The 23707-nt window shown below is 41.7% G+C and overlaps 2 protein-coding genes across 2 annotated transcripts; one reads left to right on the top strand and one right to left on the bottom strand.

Annotated features, from left to right (window-relative positions):
• Nucleotides 1-1024: 1024 nt before the first annotated feature.
• On the bottom strand, nt 1025-5336 carry LOC124260594 (clumping factor A-like). Its single transcript, XM_046694915.1, has 2 exons — nt 4754-5336; nt 1025-1059 (listed from the first exon to the last, which is right to left on the bottom strand). The coding sequence occupies exons 1-2, from the start codon at nt 5334-5336 to the stop codon at nt 1025-1027; spliced, it is 618 nt and encodes a 205-aa protein (XP_046550871.1).
• Nucleotides 5337-5556: 220 nt separating this feature from the next.
• Nucleotides 5557-22491, top strand: LOC124260595 (uncharacterized transporter slc-17.2-like). Its single transcript, XM_046694917.1, has 11 exons — nt 5557-5569; nt 9715-9959; nt 10327-10560; nt 10944-11031; nt 13542-13637; nt 14866-14999; nt 16047-16196; nt 17003-17135; nt 18326-18476; nt 21743-21747; nt 21968-22491. The coding sequence occupies exons 1-11, from the start codon at nt 5557-5559 to the stop codon at nt 22489-22491; spliced, it is 1773 nt and encodes a 590-aa protein (XP_046550873.1).
• Nucleotides 22492-23707: the final 1216 nt, after the last annotated feature.

Raw genomic sequence — 23707 nt, forward strand, 5'->3', positions numbered from 1 at the left:
TCCTTTTTCTATGTGGAAAATCGGCGGTGGGGTAGCCTAGTGGTTAAAGCGTTGGCTCGTCACGCCGAAGACCCGGGTTCGATTCCCCACATGGGCACAATGTGTTAAGCCCATTTCTGGTGTCCCCCGCCGTGATATTGCTGGAATATTGCTAAAAGCGGCGTAAAACTAAACTCAGTCAGTCAGTCAGTCTATGTTGATTGGAGGACCAACAGTGTTGGAACTATGGAACAAGTGTTTCAACCAGAGATCCTTGACATCCCACCTCAGGAGATCGTTTGGGTGTAAAATGAATGGCAACCCTTGCATGAGGGTTTGGAAGTTCTGACATCCAGGCAGGGGTTTCACTCATGTTTGTGCAAACCATGGGTGAAACCAACAGTCAGTTACCTGTTCCTGCCCATGAAGGAGGTGGGGCTGATGGTTTGCCTGCGCTATTTTGGTGGATCATAGATGATTTGCTGGCCGACAATATCAAGCATGAAGTGGCCGACGTACTGGGATGGTTTACGAAGGAAGTCGTCACAGCACGTCTGTGCTGGCCTTGACATGAAACACCTTTGCCTCTTTACACACCTTCGAACCATTAGTTTAAATGCGCTTTAAGCAATCCTGTTTAAAAACAGTAGGAGGCGTCTCACATTGATCACTTGGTCAGACAAGCCTTTCCAGGACAGACATACTTCATTTTGGAAGCCTATGGGTATGTCACCTTGGCTTCTTATTTGTTCTTTTTGTTTACTTCAAAACTACCACGGCCAAAGGGCATCGTGCACATACCCATCCTATACATGATGGTGATGGTTCCGGCAGAAGTATGGCAAAACCAGCAAGATGAAAAACGACAATGCCCAACCTGTTGGAAAGGAAACGGATGCACACACTTCACGATATGGATGCCTTAATATAAAACGACAGTGTTCCCCTAAGGGACAGAGTGCAGCTGTAAACACCTCGATGCAGTAGACCACTGCCATTTAAGACAAAGCAGCACGACCCCTAGAAACTGCTGGGATCCCTTTGGCTAGAACATTTTCAAGTTCAATTTCTTCTCGGTGCCTGAAAGTGATAGGAATGAAATGAAAAAAGTCAATGTGCAGTTGTGGTATTTTTTGGCTGAACCTGGTGGGTTGTGCTATTTGGGTGTGTTTTCAGATTTTACATTAGCAAACTGAGCTTTGGTTGAAATTAAGGGTTTCATGTTGCGGTATGAACAGGTCTAAGACAAATAAATTGACGTATACACATATATTCATAAGCAGTTATTACGCATCACCTGAATCTAAGGGTATTTGATACAATTATTGGTCCACCAGCATATTGGTGTGAGTGAGTGAGTTTAGTTTTACGCCGCACTCAATATCCCAGCTATATGGCGGCTGTCTGTAAATAATCGAGTCTGGACCAGACAATCCAGTGATCAACAGCATGAGCATCGATCTGCGCAATTGGGAACCGATGGCATGTGTCAACCAAGTCAGCGAGCCTGACCACCCGATCTCGTTAGTCGCCTCTTACGACAAGCATGGGTAACTGAAGGCTCATTCTAGCGCGGACCTTCACGGGTTCCAACATATTGGAATGCAAAGGCACCAACCACATTGGGATGTAATTTTCATGATTTCTGAACTGATTTAATTAACGACAGTACTAAACAGTAACTTCATCAGACAAGACAGACATTTTTAACCCATTCAAACGTTCCACCCGTACCAGAAGGAAGATGGAGCTGATGGCCGAGGAACGTCGTCAGACAAACATGTAATATCATGTCATAGTTCACCTTATAGTCTGTTTGCATTGAAAACGTACCGATGAATTTCACTTTAAACAAAAAAGTAAATCAAATAAAGTGAAATTAAGACTGCGAAACCTCATAATTTTGCCTTGCCAACTGAACATTTAAATCTCAGTATTTTATTTATTGTAGGACAAAAGTTGTTTAACGAACGATCATACATTCAAATCGCTATTATTGGTTTGTATTACAAGGGGGCAAGAGCAAGGGGGCAACCCTACATGTACCGCTGTTTCATTTAATGTGCATACACCTTTGTAATACAAACCAATAATAGCGATTTGAAACTATGATCGTTGGTTAAACAACTTTTGTCCTAAGTTGAATAAAATTCTGAGATTTAAATGTTCAGTTGGCAAGGTAAAATTATGAGGATTCGCAATCTTAATTTCATCTTATTCGATTTACTTTTTTGTTTAAATTGACATTCATCGGTACGTTTTCAATGCAAACAGACTATAGTCACACAGATTTTCAACAAATAAGTCAACCTCCTCCCCCCTCCCCCTCTTTCCTACCTATTCACTCTTGTAGCATCGTCAAGGATGTTTACACATGCAAGTGATGTAGTCTTCTATTTTTGACGTGGACACACCAATACATTATACGTTTTTCTTGCCCCGGAAGCTAGAAAACGTTTTGCTGGATGTCAGATCCAGCATGTGACTGGGTGCAGCTTGCAAGTTCTCACAAGGACGTCCTGTGAATACAGGATGTTTACTGACTGCTTTCTTGAGTTCAAGGGCTCAAGGATGAAATAGACACCGGTGATTTATTAAATCGCTTCCTTCAAAATGTGTTTCCTCGTTCAGAAGTTCAGAAGAAGAAGTCATCGAAATAGTTTTGCCACGAATACGAGAATGTTATCAGCAGAGCTTCCAACTGCTTTTTGCTTGTCCTGGTGATGTACAGAAATTTACGGTAATATTGGAAACAGTGTCAGTTTGACATCTTACTGTATAGCGTTTAGACAAGTTATTATTTGAGGTGAATAATGTCCTTTTCTGCGGTTTAGTTCAGTCAATGTGTAAATCAACCACAAACAAAAGGCAAAAGACATATTCATGTCCAGTAGTATTGCTTAAGTGACACAATAAAAATCTGTTGAAGTACACTAGCCACATAAAGAAATTGTGCATTGTCAAAATATTATCCCAGTTGATAAGTACGATAACAATGTCAAAGGTACATATAAACTTTAATGGAGGGATCATGAGACCATAAGTCGGGAGAATTTCAATTGAAAAGTCAATCACAATGACGTCACGAGTCCACAAGCGGGACAGGGGGCACACGACCATGTCACAAGCTCAATAACGGGTATGTCCACCATCGGCATTGAGAACAGCAGTGCTTCGACGACGCATAGAGCCTATCAAACGTGCAAGGAAGGCTTGTGGGATGTCACGCCAGATTCTCTCAAGTTCTGTTGCAAGGTCAAGGACGTTATCTGGCGGATGAAGAAGACGGCGTAGACGTCGATCCATCTCGTCCCAAACATGCTATATCAGGGAGAGATCCGGTGAATTTGCTGGTCAAGTCAACGTTGTGGTGTTGCAAGAAATCCATAGCAACCCTTGCCGTATGAGGGTGGGCATTGTCCTGTTGGAATGTTAACCCAGGGCAATGACGTTGCAGAAAAGGAATTGCCACAGGTCGAAGAATCTGATCCCTGTAGCCCACACCAGTTAAGTTGCCCTGAACAATCACCAAAGGAATTCTTTGGCGTGCTGTTATTCCACCCCAAATCATCACGGAACACCATCAAAGCGATTCCTCTCCAAGACACAGGCCTGTGCATAACGTTCTCCCACGCGTCTATAGGCACGTTGACGTCCATCACTATGGGAAATGTTAAACCTGGACTCATCTGTAAAAACAACATTTCTCCAGCAAAACAAGGGTCTGCGGACATGATTTCGGCACCACATTCGGCGAGTTTGTCGATGACGTTGTGTCAGGCTAGGCCGTATGGCGGGACGTCGTGGTCTGATCCCGTGATGACGTAAACGTTGTCGAACTGTGTTGGGGTGGATACGGTGAAGTCCTGGGATGGTCCGGGCAGTCATCACTGCAGTCTGAAACCTGTGGCGAAGATGGGTCACCCTTATCCATATGTCCTGTCTTGGCGTTGTTACACGTGGACGTGCAGCCACTTGTCGTTGAGACATTCCCCACGGACCATCCCAATGGCCTCAAGACGTTGTGCAGACGTGAGCCTTGGGATGCTATGCGTTTCAACAGCCGTTTAATGTTTTGAACGATCGCAAGGGCAGGGGTTGAGCTTTCCAAAGTGACAGTATTGTGTGGCATTCATTTGCTCTGTTTCTCTCTCCCGGAATGCACGTGCAACAACGTATTGCACGTCTCAAGGACGAACCCACTGACGTGACGGAACGTGGCACGTGCATGCATGTTGGATACATGTCACTATTCTCTGAGTTTAAATCCTTATGTGTCTACACAGGTTTGATAAATTTAGATTTTAATTTTTTGTATGCACAGTTTCTTTATGTGCCTAGTATATATGGAGCGGAAACAGTTATAAAAACAAGATATACTATAGTCCGCTTGATTTCATTTGAGACCGATAAGTTGCTCTCAAACACAATATCTAATAAATGCAACAAAACCAGATTTTGCAAAGCCCCATGAAATCGACCGACCAACTCTAATGATTTGTCCCATAATTTTGAACACCCGAATAAAAAAGTTGTTTAACAAACGATCATTATTTTGTTGTCACTTGTCGCTATTTCTTACGAGGGGGGATCACTTGATTACTCAATGCCATTTCGAAAGTGGTAGATCACTTGCTGGTAGAACAGCCAGGTGTGCGAGTTGCACGTGTGAAATTAAAAAAATTCACTACACACGCTTGTTATTTACCTGATAAGTTTGTCACAGAATATTTGTTGTGATTGTATGAACCACCACTGGCAACCACATCAGTACCTGTATCCACATCAGTATCTGTATCCACAGCAGTACCTGTATCCACAGCAGTACCTGTATCCACGGCAGTACCTGTATCCACATCAGTACCTGTATCCACATCAGTATCTGTATCCACATCAGTACCTGTATCCACAGCAGTACCTGTATCCACATCAGTATCTGTATCCACATCAGTACCTGTATCCACAGCAATACCTGTATCCACAGCAGTACCTGTATCCACAGCAGTACCTGTATCCACATCAGTACCTGTATCCACGGCAGTACCTGTATCCACGGCAGTACCCGTATCCACGGCAGTACCCGTATCCACAGCAATACCTGTATCCACATCAGTACCTGTATCCACATCAGTACCTGTATCCACGGCAGTACCTGTATCCACGGCAGTACCCGTATCCACAGCAATACCTGTATCCACATCAGTACCTGTATCCACATCAGTACCTGTATCCACAGCAATACCTGTATCCACATCAGTACCTGTATCCACAGCAATACCTGTATCCACAGCAGTACCTGTATCCACAGCAGTACTTGTATCCGTGGCATGGATAACATCAGCCAGTTTCTTCCTCATACTGGTATCAAGCGTCGAATTCCCAGCATCGGAATCCCCACGCAGTCGTACACCATGGAATGCCTGCGTCAGTTCCAGCAGATTTTGAACAGGAGGGTCTCTAGGTCGAACTTGGCGTCAAAGACAGTTACAAAGATGTTCGATGTGGTTCGTTCAGGGCGTCCCTACTAGCCATGGCAATATTTTGTTGGCGTTGTTCTGCAAATGGGTGATGAGAACGATGGGGTCGACTGGTAAGGGGATGGTTATGAACTCTGGCATCCAACGTTGACCGTTGAGTGTCGCAGGTACGTAATGAGATCCAACTTGCCGTATCAATACGGAACTCACTCACCATCACTGAGACACCACCAAAGGGTTCATCTGGAAGGATCATCTCCTAGTGAGATGTCTTGTTTCGACGTCTCCACACGCGACAATGTGCAAAAGATGGCAACATTTGTCAGACCAAAGACCCCTACGCCATGTCCTTAAGATGCGGTTTTCTCGGAGCCTGCACCACGCCAGACATTCCTGCCTGTGGCTGTCTGTGAGGAAGGGACGTCTGATCGGATGATGTACCCTCAGACCTGCAGACCGCAATCTCGCGCGCATTTTGATGTGGTTTCCATCGTGGTGACCCGTGAAGATCCAGGTTAGAATATTGATCTTCAGTAACCCATGCTTGTCGTAAGAGACAACTAACGGGATCGAGTGATCAGGCTCACTGACTTGGTTGACACATGTCATCGTATCCCCCTTGCGTTATCGATGCTCATGTTGTTGATAACTAGGTTGTCTGGTCCAGACTCGATTATTTACAGACTGTTGCCATATAGCAGGAATATTGCTGAGTGCGGCGTAAAACTAAACTCATCATTCCATTATGGTAGGATGTGATCACCTGTTTGGAATAAACTTTCTATAATTGCCTTTTGATTTAGGTGATACGTGTATGATATTTGCTGTGACACATATCATTTATATGGAATTGGAGAGAAGCTTCAGTGAGGAAACTGATCCTCATTTCAAGCACTAAGCCGAAGCACTTTCCAAAAAGGCATCACAGGAGGAAATGTGGCTGATGAAAAAGCACTTGTCTTTCTGTATACTGATAATTTCGTTGGAGGCTTTAATATGTTGGGGTGCAGTCAATTTCACAGCCTGACTAATACATGACATTTGTCCACGTTTTTGTCTTACCGCCAATAGTATCGTCATCATCCAAACAGCATACTCTGTGTATTTACTTCAAAGTTCAACAGTGGATAGGGCTGGATGGGGGTTTGTTTCCACAGGACTTGGGACGGAGTACAGCCACACTAACTCCAGCCTATCCTACCCACTTGTCACTGGAGCCAGAGAAACTATAACTTACACTCTTTGCAGTTTGGTCATAGATTGAAGCAGATCGTCAAAGTTTTGTACATATACAATATATTTTGGCCATATTGCAAGTTATAGCTGTGTGACACGCCGTATATATAGTAAATTACGACATACTTACATACTGCACGCCACAAGCTTGTGATCATCAACACAATCTATTTTTGGTCACATTTTCGTATTCCTGCTATATCTTCCTTTCTAATTTTATAGCTTAAATTTCAATTATTGCTAGGTCCATTTATAAAGGACAACCGTGTTATAATACTGTGCTTTATTGATCAACTGTTTATGAAAATATCAAGGAACCTTCCTTTGGTGAAAAGGAATCGATAGTGGCATTAATAGCACCTTACCGTGCCCTATTTAAACCGTAAATTAATCTAAAATTCCGACTGACAAAGTGAGGCATATTTTTACTCATGTAAAGAACAGCTAAGACAGGATATAACCGACGTTATCTATTACAACCAACCAGGAGCAACAAGTCACGCGAGACCTTCAAAGGGTGATGAAGAAGAGCGAGCCGGGATGTCCTGTCATTGCGGGGGGTCATATGTAAATTGGCTGTTTAAAGATTCAGACGCACCCCTGCTTTGTGTATATAATGCCAAATCTTGCTTTTTAAACATTCATTTCGCAAATGTTGATGGTGCAGCAGGAGGTGAATGTAAAAACATGGGTCTCAAAGGTAGGCAATCGTAAAATCTTCTGAAATTAAGTTTATTATTTTCACGTTGTAACAAATGAGTTCCTTTTGTTGACAATCTAGTATTAATTCAATGAATGGTTTTATGTGTGTTGTATATATTCCATTAACCATGGACTCGTCTTTCCATAATATTTCTGTTCCTATTGAACCACGTTTCGTGACCTTTGGATAAAATTTTGAGAATAACCAACAAGCTACAATAAGTTACACATTTTTGGTTTTCGAATGAATGAATAATCCTGTGCCTTTGGCGACGGACTTAAACATTCATTAGCGAGGGACAGGGTATCTCGTACTTTCCAGTTTTGAGCAGGTTCTTTATAATTTACCTACTGACATGTTAGGAGAGAAAATAAAGAAGAAAAATTAACATCAGAGAGAAATTTTAGTGAAGACAGTCTAACGTTCAGGGTCCACACGCACAATTCTATCTCAGCGCTATGATTATTGCAATGTAAGTGGAGTAAAACAATTGTGCGGGGCCTAAGATCGATTGTTCACTAGGATTGTTCAGTACAATCGGGGCCAGATGACGTATTGTGTTAAAACTGTGGCATCGTGAACAATCGCGGACGTTGTAGTGAGTGAGTGAGTTTAGTTTTACGCCCCTTTAAGCAATATTCCAGCAATATCATGGCGGGGGACACCAGAAATTGTACCCATGTGGGGAATTGAACGCGGGTCTTCGGCATGACGAGGGAACCCTTTACCACTAGGCTACCCCTCCGCCCTTTGGAGGTTAGATATTCTCAATGATACAATGTGTGAAGCCCATTTCTGGTGTCCCCCGTACTGATATTGCTCGAATATTGCTAAAAGCAGCGTAAAACTATACTCACTCACTCACTCACTCACTATTCTGAGGGGTGGTTACCCGTGAAGGTCCGGGTTAGAATATTGATCTTCAGTAACCCATATGTTCTCGTCACGATATTGCTGAAATATTGCCGATGTGACGTTAAATATTAACTCACTCACTCACTCAGTAACCCATGCTTTTCGTAAGAGGCGACTAACGGGATCGGGTGGTCAGGCTCGCTGACTTGGTTGACACATGTCTTTGGTTCCCGATTGCATAGATTGATGCTCATGCTGTTGATCACTGGATTGTCTGGTCCAGATTCGATTATTTACAGACCGCCGCCGTACAGCTGGAATATTGCTGAGTGCGGCGTAAAACTAAACTCACTCACTAACTGAGGGTTATGGGAGGTTTTTGCCGAAAAATTATGTTTCAGACTGTAGAAAGAAATGTCTATCACAGACATTACTAAAGTACTGGTGACATTTTGCAAATAGCATTCTGTAGCCAAATTAAAGTACGCCGAAGTTCTGTATATATTTTACCTTGTGGTGTCACATTGCAATAATGCTGAAAATCCAGAAATCCGGTTAATTACACCCCTGGGCAATGAAAAATTTACAAGAGTTTGTCAAACGTCTTAGGGAAATCGTAAGCTGAATACATGTTGCGTTACCGTGTCCCCGGTCATACGAAGTGTATACAAGTTTGGAGCCAGTGATTAGTTGTATCCAGAGCACCTGTTGGCATCCATCAAAGACAGGCCTGTTCTTGTACGTCATACTGGGATTTCAAAACCTCAACATGGATGTCTCTAATCTTGAAGAACCGCATCGGGCATTGACCTCAAGAGAGGCATTCATTGCTGTTGAGAAACAAACCTGTTTCACAGTGCAATAAACCAGCACATGCAGCAAATATTTAGACTGAAGAAAATGGATACTATAAGAGCGTGCGTGCGTGTGTGTGCGTATATATAAACACATTGGTATTCGTTATATATTTCAATGATGCAAGCACACGAGATCCAAGACCTTCCCTGTCGATAAGAAATCTCAGGAATCCATTGCTCGATTCCGACTGTATCATAGACAAAATGTGTGTTAATATCCGTCTAATAGTAGCCTATTCTGTCCTTTCTCGGGGCGGTTGGTAGCCAAGTGGTTGAATCGTTAGCTCACATGGTTGCAATGTGTGAAGCCCATTTCTGGTGTCCCCCGCCGTGATATTGCTGGAATATTTCTAAAAGCGGCGTAAAACCATTCTCACTCACTGTCCTTTCTGTAGCACCTGTCCCAAACACACGCAAAGGCAAGTAAAATGTACTTAAACTTGATTTTGGTGACTGAGGCGTCAGATTTGAAAATCTTCACATGTCTAACATAATAGATTATGTAAGCTTCACGATGGCCTGGACGCTTGATCCAACACTTTAATTTGCATGGTTGTTAGCCTTGGGATAACGAAACACATCGTCATGATAATCAACCCTTTTTCAGATACAACGCCTGACGCAGAACATGGAACTGTCGACAGCACCGACCATGAATCCTTCTGTGAAAAGTACACTTCCTGTCGGTGGGTCATTGGTTACCTGTGCTGTTCCGTCCGTCTCGCCCAAACTACGCTACGGCAGTGCATGGGCATGGCGGTTGTTGTTATGACGATGCCAATCGCCGGACCCGATGTGACGTCACGTTCCCCCGTCGTAGAGAACAATACGTTGTCTGACCATGTTTTGAGTGTGAGAAGCATTTTATTATTTATAGATTGCGTATTGGAAGTTACAGAATGTACTATTGTCATCAGTCTTTACAAAGAGTTAAGGACAACTTTTGAAACCGAACAGATTCTAATGTGTTTGCAGGAGTACGCCAGAACAAACATCGTGACCAATGATACACGTTTTATGATGCCGATGTTTCTTTGAATAAACCTGTAACGTATTTCAATCTTGCAACCTTCTTATTGTTACGGTAAAAAATGAAGCTTAAGTAAAACGTAGAATGAAATGACCAAGCGAGTTTGGTTTTCGGCGGCAATTAACCGAACTTAAGGAACGTCACCGTCAATCATTGCAGCAATATCAATTCAGGGTGATTATTTTCCAGACCTCAGAATTCACATGGACCTCAGAATTCGAGGGTTTGATTCTCTCGTCCTACACATTTGGTTTCTTAGCAACGCCGATCATCGGTGGCTATGTTGCTGGGAAATATGGTGGGAAGATTGTCATCACGGTCTCCCTCATCGTTGGTTCCATTCTGACAATAGCAACTCCAGTAGCAGCACGAGCATATCCTCTATCTTTGGTGGTTCTCAGGGCTGTCGTCGGACTGGTTATGGTAAATGTCATTCATTCATTCATTCATTCATTCATTCATTCATTCATTCATTCATTCATTCATTCAGAAACTATCACATGTCATTCATTCATTCATTCATCATCCATCCATTCATTCATTCATTCATTCATTCATTCATTCATTCATTCATTCATTCATTCATTCAGAAACTATATCATGTCATGTGTTGTTTCATTTCCTATCATAATTCCACATAAATCTCCAGGTTAATCCATCAACTAAATATAAATAGACATACACGCGGGGTAAATGAAAATGGGATCGTCAAGTCGTTGTGAAAATGTGCATGTCACTCAGGGAATTACTAGTACATACAAAAGCATTTTGTCATCATCCATACTTGCATCTCCCCTTTGTCCTAGGGTTCCGTTGATCCGGCCATCCAGTCACTGTGGTCAAAGTGGGCTCCGAAACACGAGAAGGCGTCCCTCACGTCCTGTGCCTACTCCGGTATGCGACAACTCTAACATGTACCTACTTCTGTGTGTGATAACCCTTAACATATGACAACTCCAGTGGGTGAGAAATCTAACATGTGCCTACTTCTGTGTGTGATAACCCTAACATATGACAACTCCAGTGGGTGAGAAATCTAACACGTGCCTACTTCTGTGTGTGATAACCCTAACATATGACAACTCCAGTGGGTGAGAAATCTAACACGTGCCTTCTTCGGACGGGACAGCATATTCCAATGCGGGGTCTGATAACTGTATTATCCTTACTTCTGTATGTGATGACCCTAACATATAAATACCCCTGTATGTTATCATTTTAATATATACATCTGTGCATAAATAAAACACCACCCTGTATTTTCACGAATGAATTTTGTCTGTAATGAAATTCTAAACTCTTTCCAAAAAATAACCTTAATTTTGATAGCATTTAACATTTCAAAAACGAAAACATCATTGAAATTTCCATGTTCTTTAATTAGTATAATTGCCTATATTTAAAACAGGTGTTTTTCTGTCCTAATACAAGTTGCCTTATTTTGAAAAGTGAAAGTAATAATTGATTGTTGTGTGGTATATACTTTCGTTATTTATTGTGAATGGATGAAAGTTTGTAACCTAAGATTTAGGAAATGTTACAGTCAAACTTAAAAAAAGGAAAATTTGAAAATGCAGTAAAAGCTTTACAAACAAAACAAATAGATTTTAGCTGTAATTATCAGTATCCGGCACGGAGAAGTGTTTATTTATTACAATAAACTCAAAAGCATAAAAAAATATTATTCCAAAATCTTATAAATGTGGCTTTTTTCAGTTTTTGTCAATTAGCAATCTGAATTGTCTGAAAAAGGTCTGAATCTTTGACATTCGGGTTCTTCCTGATAATGCACAATTAAAGCTTACTTGATGTGTAAATGTCATCTTGGTATATGACAGAATTGTTATTTTTAGTCAAAACTTAATCTAATTGTGTAGTTTGAGCAGGAGAAGAATAGTTATTTTTGGTAAAATTCAGTCCCATCACATTTTCATGAACATATTCTTTCATAAAGAATAGAAAAGGTTATGGTATTTGTAAAACTGTCAGTGGATAAAGCTTCTTTAACTACAGGTTGATTAAATTGATGGGTATTCCCTAACTTTTCTGTAGCATCACATCTTTTTTTCAAAATAGGGTGGTGCTTAATTAATGCACGGGTGTATATATGCAAACTCCGGTATTTGATAATTCTAACATATGCCTACTTATGTATGTGATTGCCATAATATTATGAATACCCCGGTATGTGATGCTTGTATATATATGCCTACTCCCGTATGTAATAACTCTAACATATGCCTTCTTCAGTATGTGATGACCAAAATATCATGAATACCCTGGTATGTGATGCTTGTATATATATGCCTACTCCGGTATGTGATAACTCTTACATATGCCTACTTTAGTATGTGATGACCATAATATCATGAATGTGATGCTTGTATATATATGCCTACTCCCATATGTGATAACTCTTACATATGCCTACTTCAGTATGTGATGACCATAATATCATGAATACCCTGGTATGTGATGCTTGTATATATATGCCTACTCCGGTATGCAATAACTCTAACATATGCTTACTTGTATGGTATGTGATGCTTGTATATACTAAACGCCCAAAGAAACGTTACCCTCCTGGAGGTACCTATCCTCAGCTGGCGTTGTGATGCATGGATGTCCACTTCATGGTCTGTGTCCGGTGACCCCAGTCTGTCCGAAGCCCTGAATAAGTCTTATAACGGTGATACGGTGGCATCCGAGGGCGTTGGCAACAGCATTGCATGTCGATCCCATCTGCACCACCCAAATGGCTCTTTCTCTCCCCTCAGCTGTTAATCGTGGCATATTTCTCGTACTTGTGTATCAGATCATGTCTTCTAGGCTCTCTTTATACCCTATAGAATCATTCTCCATGTGAAATGGATGTAAATACTGTTTGAATATTGGTACGTTTTGGCGATTGATATTGCTATGTGTAAAATGGGAATGGTAAAATGTTACTTTGCAAGCACAAATGTTAAAAAAGATCATTTTAGATGTTTCTAAAACATTTTTTCACAATATCCAAGACACGTATTACTTGTTTTCACTAATGCAAATCAGCAGAAAATGTTTTAAAAGACTGAAATCATAGCAATGATTATTTTACAATTTTACACACTCTACAACAGTTTGTTTCTTGTTTTAATAGTTGAAAAATGTCCAAAAGCAGAATTTTATTTCAACATTTCTTATGGACATCAAAATCACTATTATTGGTTTATTTGGGCATGGACGATACATTTCACCCAAATATGAATGCATTTGAGAATTTGTTTTCGTGATTTGCATAAAGCTGTGTTGTAACATATGTTATATTTGGGATTACACTTTCTCAGTAAAGCAAATCTAAGAATTTAATTATTTTGAGTTTGAGTTTAAAATATGTTTGAATTAAACCGTATATAATCCCCCAGGTGTTAGCATCGCCGGAATTCTTACATTTTTCATCTCGGGATATCTGGGTGCCGTCTCCCTGGACAACGGATGGCCTCTCATCTTCTACGTGTTTGGTAAGACGACATTTGGACAAATTCGTCAGGTTCCGCGAATGTCCGTAAAGACGATCAGCCGACTAACACAAACTGAAAATAATCGACACCTTTAGATTTTAACACAATTCTTATTTCCGGTTTTGCAGGCATACAATCAAATCATGTATCTTTTGGAATTTATCAGTTGTATATTTTCTACTATGATCGTTGTGATGATAACGGTGTGTTAATTAATGATATGTGCTCTTTGAAATTCTTTCTTCGCGAATGATTGAGTTAGTACCTGTGCATTTACATTTTATATAATTAAACTAGCAATAAAGGACGTATATGAAAGAATGGATACATATGGATAAAGGTATAGATTAGATAAGAAGCCCAAAACAGATAAACGTTTGGTATAATTCTTAATTTGGTTTACTAAGGCCTTTTTAATAGCTTGATATGGTATTGATACTGTCACTGATACACAGGAATAGATGTTTAGATCCTAAACACAAGTCTAAACATGTGCTATGTACTATAAAAGAAGCGTAAGAGATTTAGTTTGGGGAAAAGGTTTTCCGAATTCTTTAATTTACCCACATCATTAACCTCTCTTAACTGTGATGCTAGTGGACTGTAAAATCCAAAGACCCTTAATTTGATGTTTGCTGATGAACAGATTTAGTACAAGGTGAAGTAACATCCGATATGAATGCCAGTTGGTTTTTTAATACTGCATATGATTTGTCTCGCAAACTTCAGTGGGGCTGTACTTTCTATAACCTACAAATACATGGGACGAGTGAATTTAGTTGTATGCCGCTTACAGCAATACTCCAGCAATATCACGGGGGAGATCAGGGCTCGATTTCTCGAAACAAACTTAAGTTAAAGTTTTAACTTAAGTTAGAATTTTTACTCAAATTTGAGAAAACGCATTTCCCAGAATGAACTGAAATCGATATTAAACTCAAACATAGTAGACAATTTGAGTTTGGTGAATAAAATAATTAAGCTGTTGGGGCTTTTTTATTATTAAAATGCAGCTGAGTTAAAAATTCAGCTGTTTCAAGGTGTCAAACTCACTTTGAAATTTGAGTAAAAACTTAAGTTTGTTTCGAGAAATCGGGGCCAGAAATGGATTTCACACATTGTGCTCCAGTGGGGAATCGAACCCGGGTCTTCAGCGTGACGAACGAACCCCTTAACCACTAGGCTACCCCGCCGCCCCTGAAATACAGACTAAATGTTTCCTCTGTAGGTGGTTTCACATTCCTGTGTGTGTTTCCCTGGGTGGTGTTTGTGTCCGACTCTCCACGGATCCATCCCCGGATCTCGGAGTCAGAGCTGAAACTGTTCACCAGGGATCGGACTGCTGGGAAACTGGACATAAAGGTTCGTGAGATAGTATGTCAGAAGTATGTATCTTGTTTCATATACTTAGTGATGACATAATACTTTCGTTATCTGAAAATATTAACTTTCTTTGTGAGGTGAGGTGAGGTGATATGGGGTTTAACGTCGTGCTTGAGAATATTTCGCTCATATGACGACGTGCATGCGTGTGTATGTGTATGTGTATGTGCGGCTGCTTGTACTAGCCCAGACTTAAGCTGGTTTTATAGTGCTAGCCCACTGAGATACCATGCCGCAGTGAAGCATGAATACCCCACTCAGACACATTATACTGACTCCGAGCTGACCAGTCCTTGTTGTACCCATTAATGCCGAGCGCCAGGCAAGGAAAACCAAGTACCATATTTTAACGTCTTTTGGTATGACGCGGTCGGGGATCGAACCCGCGACCTTCCGCTCTCCGGGCGGACGCTCTAACCACTACACCACGGAGGTGGTCAACTTTCTCTGTGCATGTCATTCCGTCAGGGTTGCATAGACCGATGCTGATGACGTCAACCACTAGACTGACTGGTCTCGAAGATCGCGCTATATAACAGCATATTGCTGATTAGCATTCCTCCTCATTCATCTATATATCTACCCTCAAGAACTCATCTGACCACGAGGTTTTTTCCTTTGCTGCTATTTGAAAACCACATCTTCGTGACCGATTTGAGTGTTGTTTCATTTACAGAAACGTATTATGTACATTGGTAATGTATGTATCATCGAAACATTTGATTTTTCAACTTTTATATACTGCATCCCAAATGACAAAAGTAAGGGAAAAGTAATTTTTCCGGTCCACGGCATAACTGTCACTAAACGTAATATCCATAGATAAAGTTCGTGAAAGGCATTCAGAACGACCGTAAATATACATAACAAGTTTTTATGGACAACAACTTTTATTCTTTATTCGACGTTTCAGAGCTAATTCATGCTCCTTCATCAGGGGAATGTCCATAGATAAAGTTATATATCCTATCTTATCGTATATCATATAGAAACGTACCCATTTATACGTAAACGTTGAACTTGTAGATGTCACGGCCGCCTTGGAGAAAGATATGGACGTCCCCGGCGTTTTGGGCCATCCTGGTCGCCCACATCTGCTACTCCTGGGTGACGTCATGGGTCATGGCGTACCTGCCTAAATACATGAAGCAGATACTGAAGTATGATATTGAAGAGGTGATGATGAGGGTTGAAACCGAATCAAGAAACGAAGTCGTCCTGATAAAAGAATAAACCATCAAAGACGCGTCAGAAAGCCGTTCCACTATACGAGTATCGTTTTTTAGATGCCTAGATTGGTCCTGATCTTTATTTGTGAATGACAGCAAAATACCTGTGATCGTATGTTGCAGTGTTAGTGGAGCATGTCTTGCTTTTTATGTCAGTGAGTGAGTTTAGTTTTACGCCGCTTTTAGTAATATACCAGCAATATCACGATAGGGGACACCAGAAATGGGCTTTACACGTTGTAACCATTGGGGAATCGAACCCGGGGCTTCAACTTGACGAGCGAAGGCCACCCCACCGCAACCTTTTTACGTCAGGATTTCCTCTATAATTATAATGATTAATGAATAACTCTTAACCCCAACTCCCAGTCATATTTGAATGAAAACTTCGAAAGAGATGACAGATGTATGTCAAGAAATAAAACGGCACACTATGAAATTAATGCAGTGGTAAAAATATCACAATAACTTCAACTGTCGTTTTCTATTTTAAAAGAAAGACGATAACAGAAAATGTAATCACTGATGCTGTGTCGTCTACACAACGTTACAATATGTTATAGGGGCGGTGGGGTAGCCTAGTGGTTCGCGTTGGCTCGTCACGCCGAAGCCCCGGGTTCGATTCCCCACATAGGCACAATGTGTTAAGCTCATTTCTGGTGTCCCCGCCGTGATATTGCTGGAATATTGCTAAAAGCGGCGTAAAACTAAACTCAGTCAGCCAGTACAATATGTTATAACATGGTATTGCAGGATGGTATACTGTCATCAGTTCCGTTTGCTGGGAGGTTGCTGGTAGGTATAGCTTCTGGCTACATATCTGACTGGGTGCTCATCAGGGGACTCCTGTCTACAGCCAATGCAAGGAAGACGTTCCAGCTCCTGGGTACGTCATCGTGGCGTCAGGGACAAAATGTCTCTTCCTTTCTTTTGTCTTTGAGTATGTCACGTGTAATATGGTTTACCAGAGTTTATATGGTTTATTAGCACGTATCTGCTATCGTGAATGTTCGTTATCATTGACGTCATTACCAAGATGTTAGAACTTAGAACAAGTATATATGGATGGCAACTTCTTTATTCTAGAGCACAACGTTTCGATCCAGGTTCATGTATCGTTTTCAAGTAAGAATGGTACAGGGAGAGAACAGGTGATATATATACAAGACAAATTAACAAGGCAAGGAGGAATAACAATGTGATGATAACAAATAAAGGGATAACAGAGGGATTACAGGGATAAACATGGAGGATAGTGGAAGCCAATGATACACAGAGCATAGAATGTTTACAAGATTAACAATGTGATGATAGTGAATAAAGGGTAGCAGAGGATTACAGGGATAAACATGGAGGATAGTGGAAGCCAATGATACACAGAGCATAGAATGTTTACAAGATTAACAATGTGATGATAGTGAATAAAGGGTAGCAGAGGATTACAGGGATAAACATGGAGGATAGTGGAAGCCAATGATACACAGAGCATAGAATGTTTACAAGATTAACAATGTGATGATAGTGAATAAAGGGTAGCAGAGGATTACAGGGATAAACATGGAGGATAGTGGAAGCCAATGATACACAGAGCATAGAATGTTTACAAGATTAACAATGTGATGATAGAGAACAAAGGGTAGCTCTAGAATAAAAGACCATGAACCTGTATCGAAACGTCGTGCTCTAGAATAGAAGAAGTTGTCATCCATATATACTTGTTCTATCTGACTTTCAACTTCTGACTTTCACCTCACCTATGTACGTGCCACTATCACATACAGTGTGTTTGGATATTGCTGTGTAAGCGTTCAACAGGAAACAGGAATGCTTTATCACATTCATCGTAGGTTAGTGGGTTCAACGTACATCATGTTATCACAAACGTATGTCATGATGACGCCATCTTTACGAGAAAATTATGATCACATATATGTGAATCAAGTCAATAATCTGATCTGATCCACTTGAAACCAGTCAGTATGGACGTTTTGCTGTAAAGATACGGGTTTTATTTATCATTCATCGCCATGAAGTAATTATGGACGTTTGTTTGTTAAGATATGATTTGATTTTCAGGAAGTATTGGATGCGCAGCGTGTACCATTCCTATTGGGTTTCTGGATTACGAAAATCGAACCCTGGCAGTGATTCTGTTAATACTCGGCTTGTCCCTACAGAACTGTACATCTGTCGCCTTCAGGATCAATCACCTCGATATAGCGCCAAGGTTGGTTATTATTTATTCAAACAACCTAATAACATAAGCTAATATACACATGCAGTACATTGTCACAGTCATTGTACAGTGAGGTTAACTGAATGTTGTCTTCCAAGAGGTTGTTCTGGTGGTGAGGTGAGGTGAGGTGAAATTGGGTTTAACGTCGTGCTTGAGAATATTTCGCTCATATGACGACGTGCATGCGTGTGTATGTGTATGTGCGGCTGCTTGTACTAGCCCAGACTGAGGCTGGTTTTATAGTGCTAGCCCACTGAGATACCATGCCGCAGTGAAGCATGAATACCCTACTCAGACACATTATACTGACTCCGAGCAGACCAGTCCTTGTTGTACCCATTAATGCCGAGCGCCAGACAGGGACCAACAAGTAGCATATTTTAACGTCTTTTGGTATGACGCGGTCGGGGATCGAACCCGCGACCTTCCGCTCTCCAGGCGGACGCTCTAACCACTACACCACGGAGGCGGTCTGTTCTGGTGGTACAGAGGTTGTGTATAACTGCGGAAGTAATTAGGTCTTGGAGAGAGACAGCAGGTTCCTGGTCGCAGTGGATTGTCTGCAGCGTCAGCATCATTATCAACAGGAGCAAATGTTGATTGCTGGGAGTCAGGTTGACAGGTTGAAGTGCTGACGTAGTTGCAACAGAAGTGGTAACAGAAGACGTGTTGACGTAATAAGTTGAAATAGAGAGATTAAGAGGCGTGCTAGCTGCTTCTACATCAACATCCTCAACACATCTACACCACTATGTCAACACGTCCCCCAAACATTGGCGGTAAAAGTTGCAACGCGTCAGAAGAGCGTGTTTGAGTTAGACTTCGGCGCGTCTTACACAATTGTGTAAGAGTCCAATGAGTGGTGTGTGCTTAAGGCAAAACGCTCTGGTTCGGATAAAAGTCGATGTGAAGGTGTTCGTTGAGGTTACGAGCACCTCCGATGGACTGACTGAGTGAGTTTGGTTTTACACCGGTTTTAGCAATATTCCAGCAACATCACGGCGGGGGACACCAGAAATAGGCTTCACACATTGTACCCATGTGGGGATTCGAACCCGGGTCTTCGGCGTGACGAGCCAACGCTTTAACCACTAGGCTACCCCACCGCCCCACCTCCGATGGAAGCGATTGAGCACGTTCATTATTAATGCGATACTGAAAGCCATTAAAACGCAATTGGTATTTGTTGTCCTGAAACTTACAAAAGTTCTATTGAAGATTTTTCCTGCGATACAGAGGATGTAGGGATAAAAGGCTGTTATTCTGGCCCATTTCGAGTTCGAGTCCCGGAGCATTCCTCTCACATGAACTTTGATACTTAAAACTGAACCTTTGACATTTCTCGTAAACACAACCACATTCATGAAACACGTTGTGCACATGCATTACCTGCACCCAGGCCCTGTAAAAGCACAAGGAATTGTGGAACTCAATCACTTTGAGAAAATGCCACACTTGACACAAGACGAAAGGAATCAGGTTATCGGTATGGTCAGCCAAGGTGCTTCAGATGTGATGATTGCCAGGCACTTTAATGTGCATCCATCCACTGTAAGTCGACTCAGACAACGTTTTCGGGCTACCGGAAGTGTTGCTGATCGTCCGCGACCTGGTGCACCACCTGTGATAACAGCTCGACAAAACCGCAATATCCGAGTTTCACACTTGCGAAATCGGTTCCAAACAGCTGATGATTAGGCAAGGAGGACAATTGGGACAAGTCAACGTCATTTCAGCGCCCAAAAGGTGCAAGGACGCCTTGCTGCCTTCAACATCCGGTGTCGTCACCCGTACCGTGGTCCAACCTTATTGCATCGCCACAGACTTGCCAGACAGCGATGGGCAGCAAATGGGGCCAATCTTGGCAACAGGACATGGCCAGATGTCATTTTTTCAGATGAATCCAGGTTTAACTTATCCTTTGCAGATGGACGTCAACAGATTTATCGACGTAAAGGAGAAAGACTTGCGCCAAACTGTGTCCTTGAACATGATCGTTTTGGAGGGGGTGGTGTCATGATCAGACCACAGACCATCAGAGGCTGCAGACCATCCAACAGCTGTTCCTGAGAAATGTGTGTCTTTCAATGCCCCAAAGACTGCGAGCATGTCTTGCAGCGCACGGTGGACACACACGATATTGACTGCAAGTGACCCCCTCCTTTGTGTGATGTCGTTGTTGCGTCACTGATGTTGTTGTTGACTGGACATTTTCAGATGAAATTATTCACAGATGTTCACTTAAAACATATCTGCCAGTTAGGTTTATATATGTTGAAATTAGTGTGAGTAAAGAAAGTATGAATGTCAAATTGCATTTTTAATGGCTTTCAGTATAGATTATGTACAGTCTAACCATTATTCTTATCATTTCGAGTAGGTCAGGTAACTTGCACTATGAAATGTGCTGAGTCCTATTAAATGTCAGATAACATGCACTTAGATATGTATTGAGTTCCATTAAATGTCAGATAACATGCACTTAGATATGTATTGAGTTCCATTAAATGTCAGATAACATGCACTTAGATATGTATTGAGTTCCATTAAATGTCAGATAACATGCACTTAGATATGTATTGAGTTCCATTAAATGTCAGATAACATGCACCCATTAAATGTCAGATATGTATATGTATTGAGTTCCATTAAATGTCAGATAACATGCACTTAGATATGTATCGAGTTCCATTAAATGTCAGATAAGATGCACTTAGATATGTATTGAGTTCCATTAAATGTCAGGTAACATGCACCTAGATATGTATCGAGTTCCATTAAATGTCAGATAAGATGCACTTAGATATGTATTGAGTTCCATTAAATGTTAGATAACATGAGTCATGACGCTTCTCCATGTCCAAATACATGGCCTCATCCATTGAGTACAAGACTCGTCCTACCCAGGGCCATTTTAACAGTCAAAGTAATATTCTAGGTCAGTGTGGAAGAATTGGAGTTACAATTATGCGCGTTAGTTGCATTGTTGAATGGCGGTGTGTACGGCAATAAAGGAGTCTTGACTCCCAGTCGACCGCCTCTTGGCAGTGCGTCGATGTCAAGTTAAAGATATGGAAAGATGCCACAAAGAAAAGTCCCAAACAAACAACAACAACAACAAACACCAAACAAAACAGAACCCATGAAGGAGATAAATATGTAAGTCATTAGTTTAACATATGATACCGTGAATAATATTATGCAACAGCTGAAAAACATCTTTGACGAGTATATTCCTCATATAATTCTTTTTTCAGGGGCGGTAGGGTAGCCTAGTGGTTAAGGCGTTCGCTCGTCATGCCGAAGACCCGGGTTCGATTCCCCACATGGGCACAATTTCTGAAGCTCATTTCTGGTGTCCCCCGCCGTGATATTGCTGGAATATTGCTAAAAGCGGCGTAAAACTAAACTCACTCACTTTTTCATGTTATGATGTGCGTGAATGAGTGTGTTTGTAGTGACCGTGTTTGTGGCTATTTCAGATCGATATACCTCTTGGTTTATTCTTCAGGGAACTAGAGAAGAATGGCAAATAGTTTTCTGGATCGTTGGTGGTTTGAACATTGTCGGCGCATGCGTATTTGTGGTGTTTGGAAAAGGAACTGAACTTGATTGGGCAAAGGAAGACAACCCCCACGTTGTTTCTACGGAAATGCAGGCTAGATACGACGCAGACAATAACCCAGATGAGACGAGAAAAGGTCACAGGACCACATTTTCTGATGACGCTGTGTCCGGAACTAGTGACGTGGTGCACCAAACCGATGACAATGTACTTCAAACTGATGAGAAAGGGATCCGAACTGGAGATGCTCCCGAAACTGATAGCGGTGTACCCCGAACTGATGACGATGTACACCGAACTGATGACGACGTGCCCCGAACTAATGACGTTGTACACCAGTCTGATGACGATGTAACAACTGATGCCCCCCTAAAAGATGACGATGCGCAGCGAAGTGCGGACAGTGTCCCCACGAACCGAACGGAGGAGCACGTATCCTGACCCGATCATCTGTAGACTACTAGTTGACCCCTGAAGCAGATACTCATCTCTCCTGTTCAAACTTTTACGTCAACGCGTGATACATTCATGATCACATCTTATGTTGTGTTTTTATAAGTTTGTCGTTCCTATATCATGACAACATTTTCCCCTTTTCTTCATTATGCAGTGACATTCCATTATGTGCCTATAATTACCTAAGTCTTGCAACTATCTTCCCTTGACATCTCTATATTTTCCCATGTCGTTTTCCCATTTCCGAACGTCGGAGCTATATCTGGCCCGTCGGTCCCATAGATTCTTTGGTTGGTCCTATATCATCCTCGATAATCTCCAGGGTATGCGTTACGATCACTCTCCACTATAGTGATCGTAACGTATACCCTGGAGATGTCATGACCACACTGGGCTCTGTCAAGAGACACCGAAGACTAAGCCTCATGACTAATACTAACTGACTGAGTTTGGTTTTACGCCGCTTTTAGCAATATTCCAGCAATATCACGACGGGGGGACACCAGAAATGGGCTTCACACATTGTGCCCATGTGGGGAATCGAACCTGGGTCTTCGGCGTGACGAGCCAACGCTTTAACCACTAGGCTACCCCACCGCCCCTCATGACTAATAGGGTTGGTTGGTTGTTTAACGCCGCACTCATTATTCCAGCTATATGGCGGCTGTCTGTAAATAATCGAGTCTGCACCATTAAATCCAGTGATCAACAGTATGAGCATTGATCCACACAATTGGCATAAGATGGTGTGTGTCAACCACGTCAGCGAGCCTGACCACCCGATCCCGTTAGTTTAATAGGGTGAGTGAATGGAGTGTGGAAGGGTGCTCGATGCTCCTAGCTTCATCGTATGCAAGATTGTGTGTTACAGTAGTCGTTGGGGTGAGGAATGCCCCGCGTTAGTCACCAGATTGTAAAGGGTGTAGTGTATGTCTCAGAGGTAAATGTTGGCTGCTGAGGGAATAAAATTCAGGATTTATTTCAAAATGTTTCAATGATCGATGTCTTAATCAATCCACGAAGGGCGTATTTCACTGAATATGTATCCCACCGCGGTTTCTGATGTCAAATATTGAAAATAAAAATGTTATAAGGACAAATTTGCACGCTCGTTTCAAGTTATTTCCTCAGGTGCTCGTTTTCAGCTGATTTTGGTGAGTAAATCGAAGCACTCGTAAAATCTCCCAAATCACATCTGCTT

Source organism: Haliotis rubra, unplaced genomic scaffold (genome assembly GCF_003918875.1).
Source record: "Haliotis rubra isolate DU_JTF1 unplaced genomic scaffold, ASM391887v1 Scf77, whole genome shotgun sequence".
NCBI lineage: Eukaryota > Metazoa > Mollusca > Gastropoda > Lepetellida > Haliotidae > Haliotis > Haliotis rubra.

Coding starts and splice junctions, on each gene's coding strand:
- LOC124260594 (XM_046694915.1), bottom strand. CDS start 5,336: ATGAGGAAGAAACTGGCTGATGTTATCCATGCCACGGATACAAGTACT. Junction 1,060..4,753: donor AGATACTGATGTGGATACAG/GTACTGATGTGG, acceptor TATCACTTTCAG/GCACCGAGAAGAAATTGAAC.
- LOC124260595 (XM_046694917.1), top strand. Junction 11,032..13,541: donor CACGTCCTGTGCCTACTCCG/GTATGCGACAAC, acceptor ATAATCCCCCAG/GTGTTAGCATCGCCGGAATT. Junction 13,638..14,865: donor TCTCATCTTCTACGTGTTTG/GTAAGACGACAT, acceptor TTTCCTCTGTAG/GTGGTTTCACATTCCTGTGT.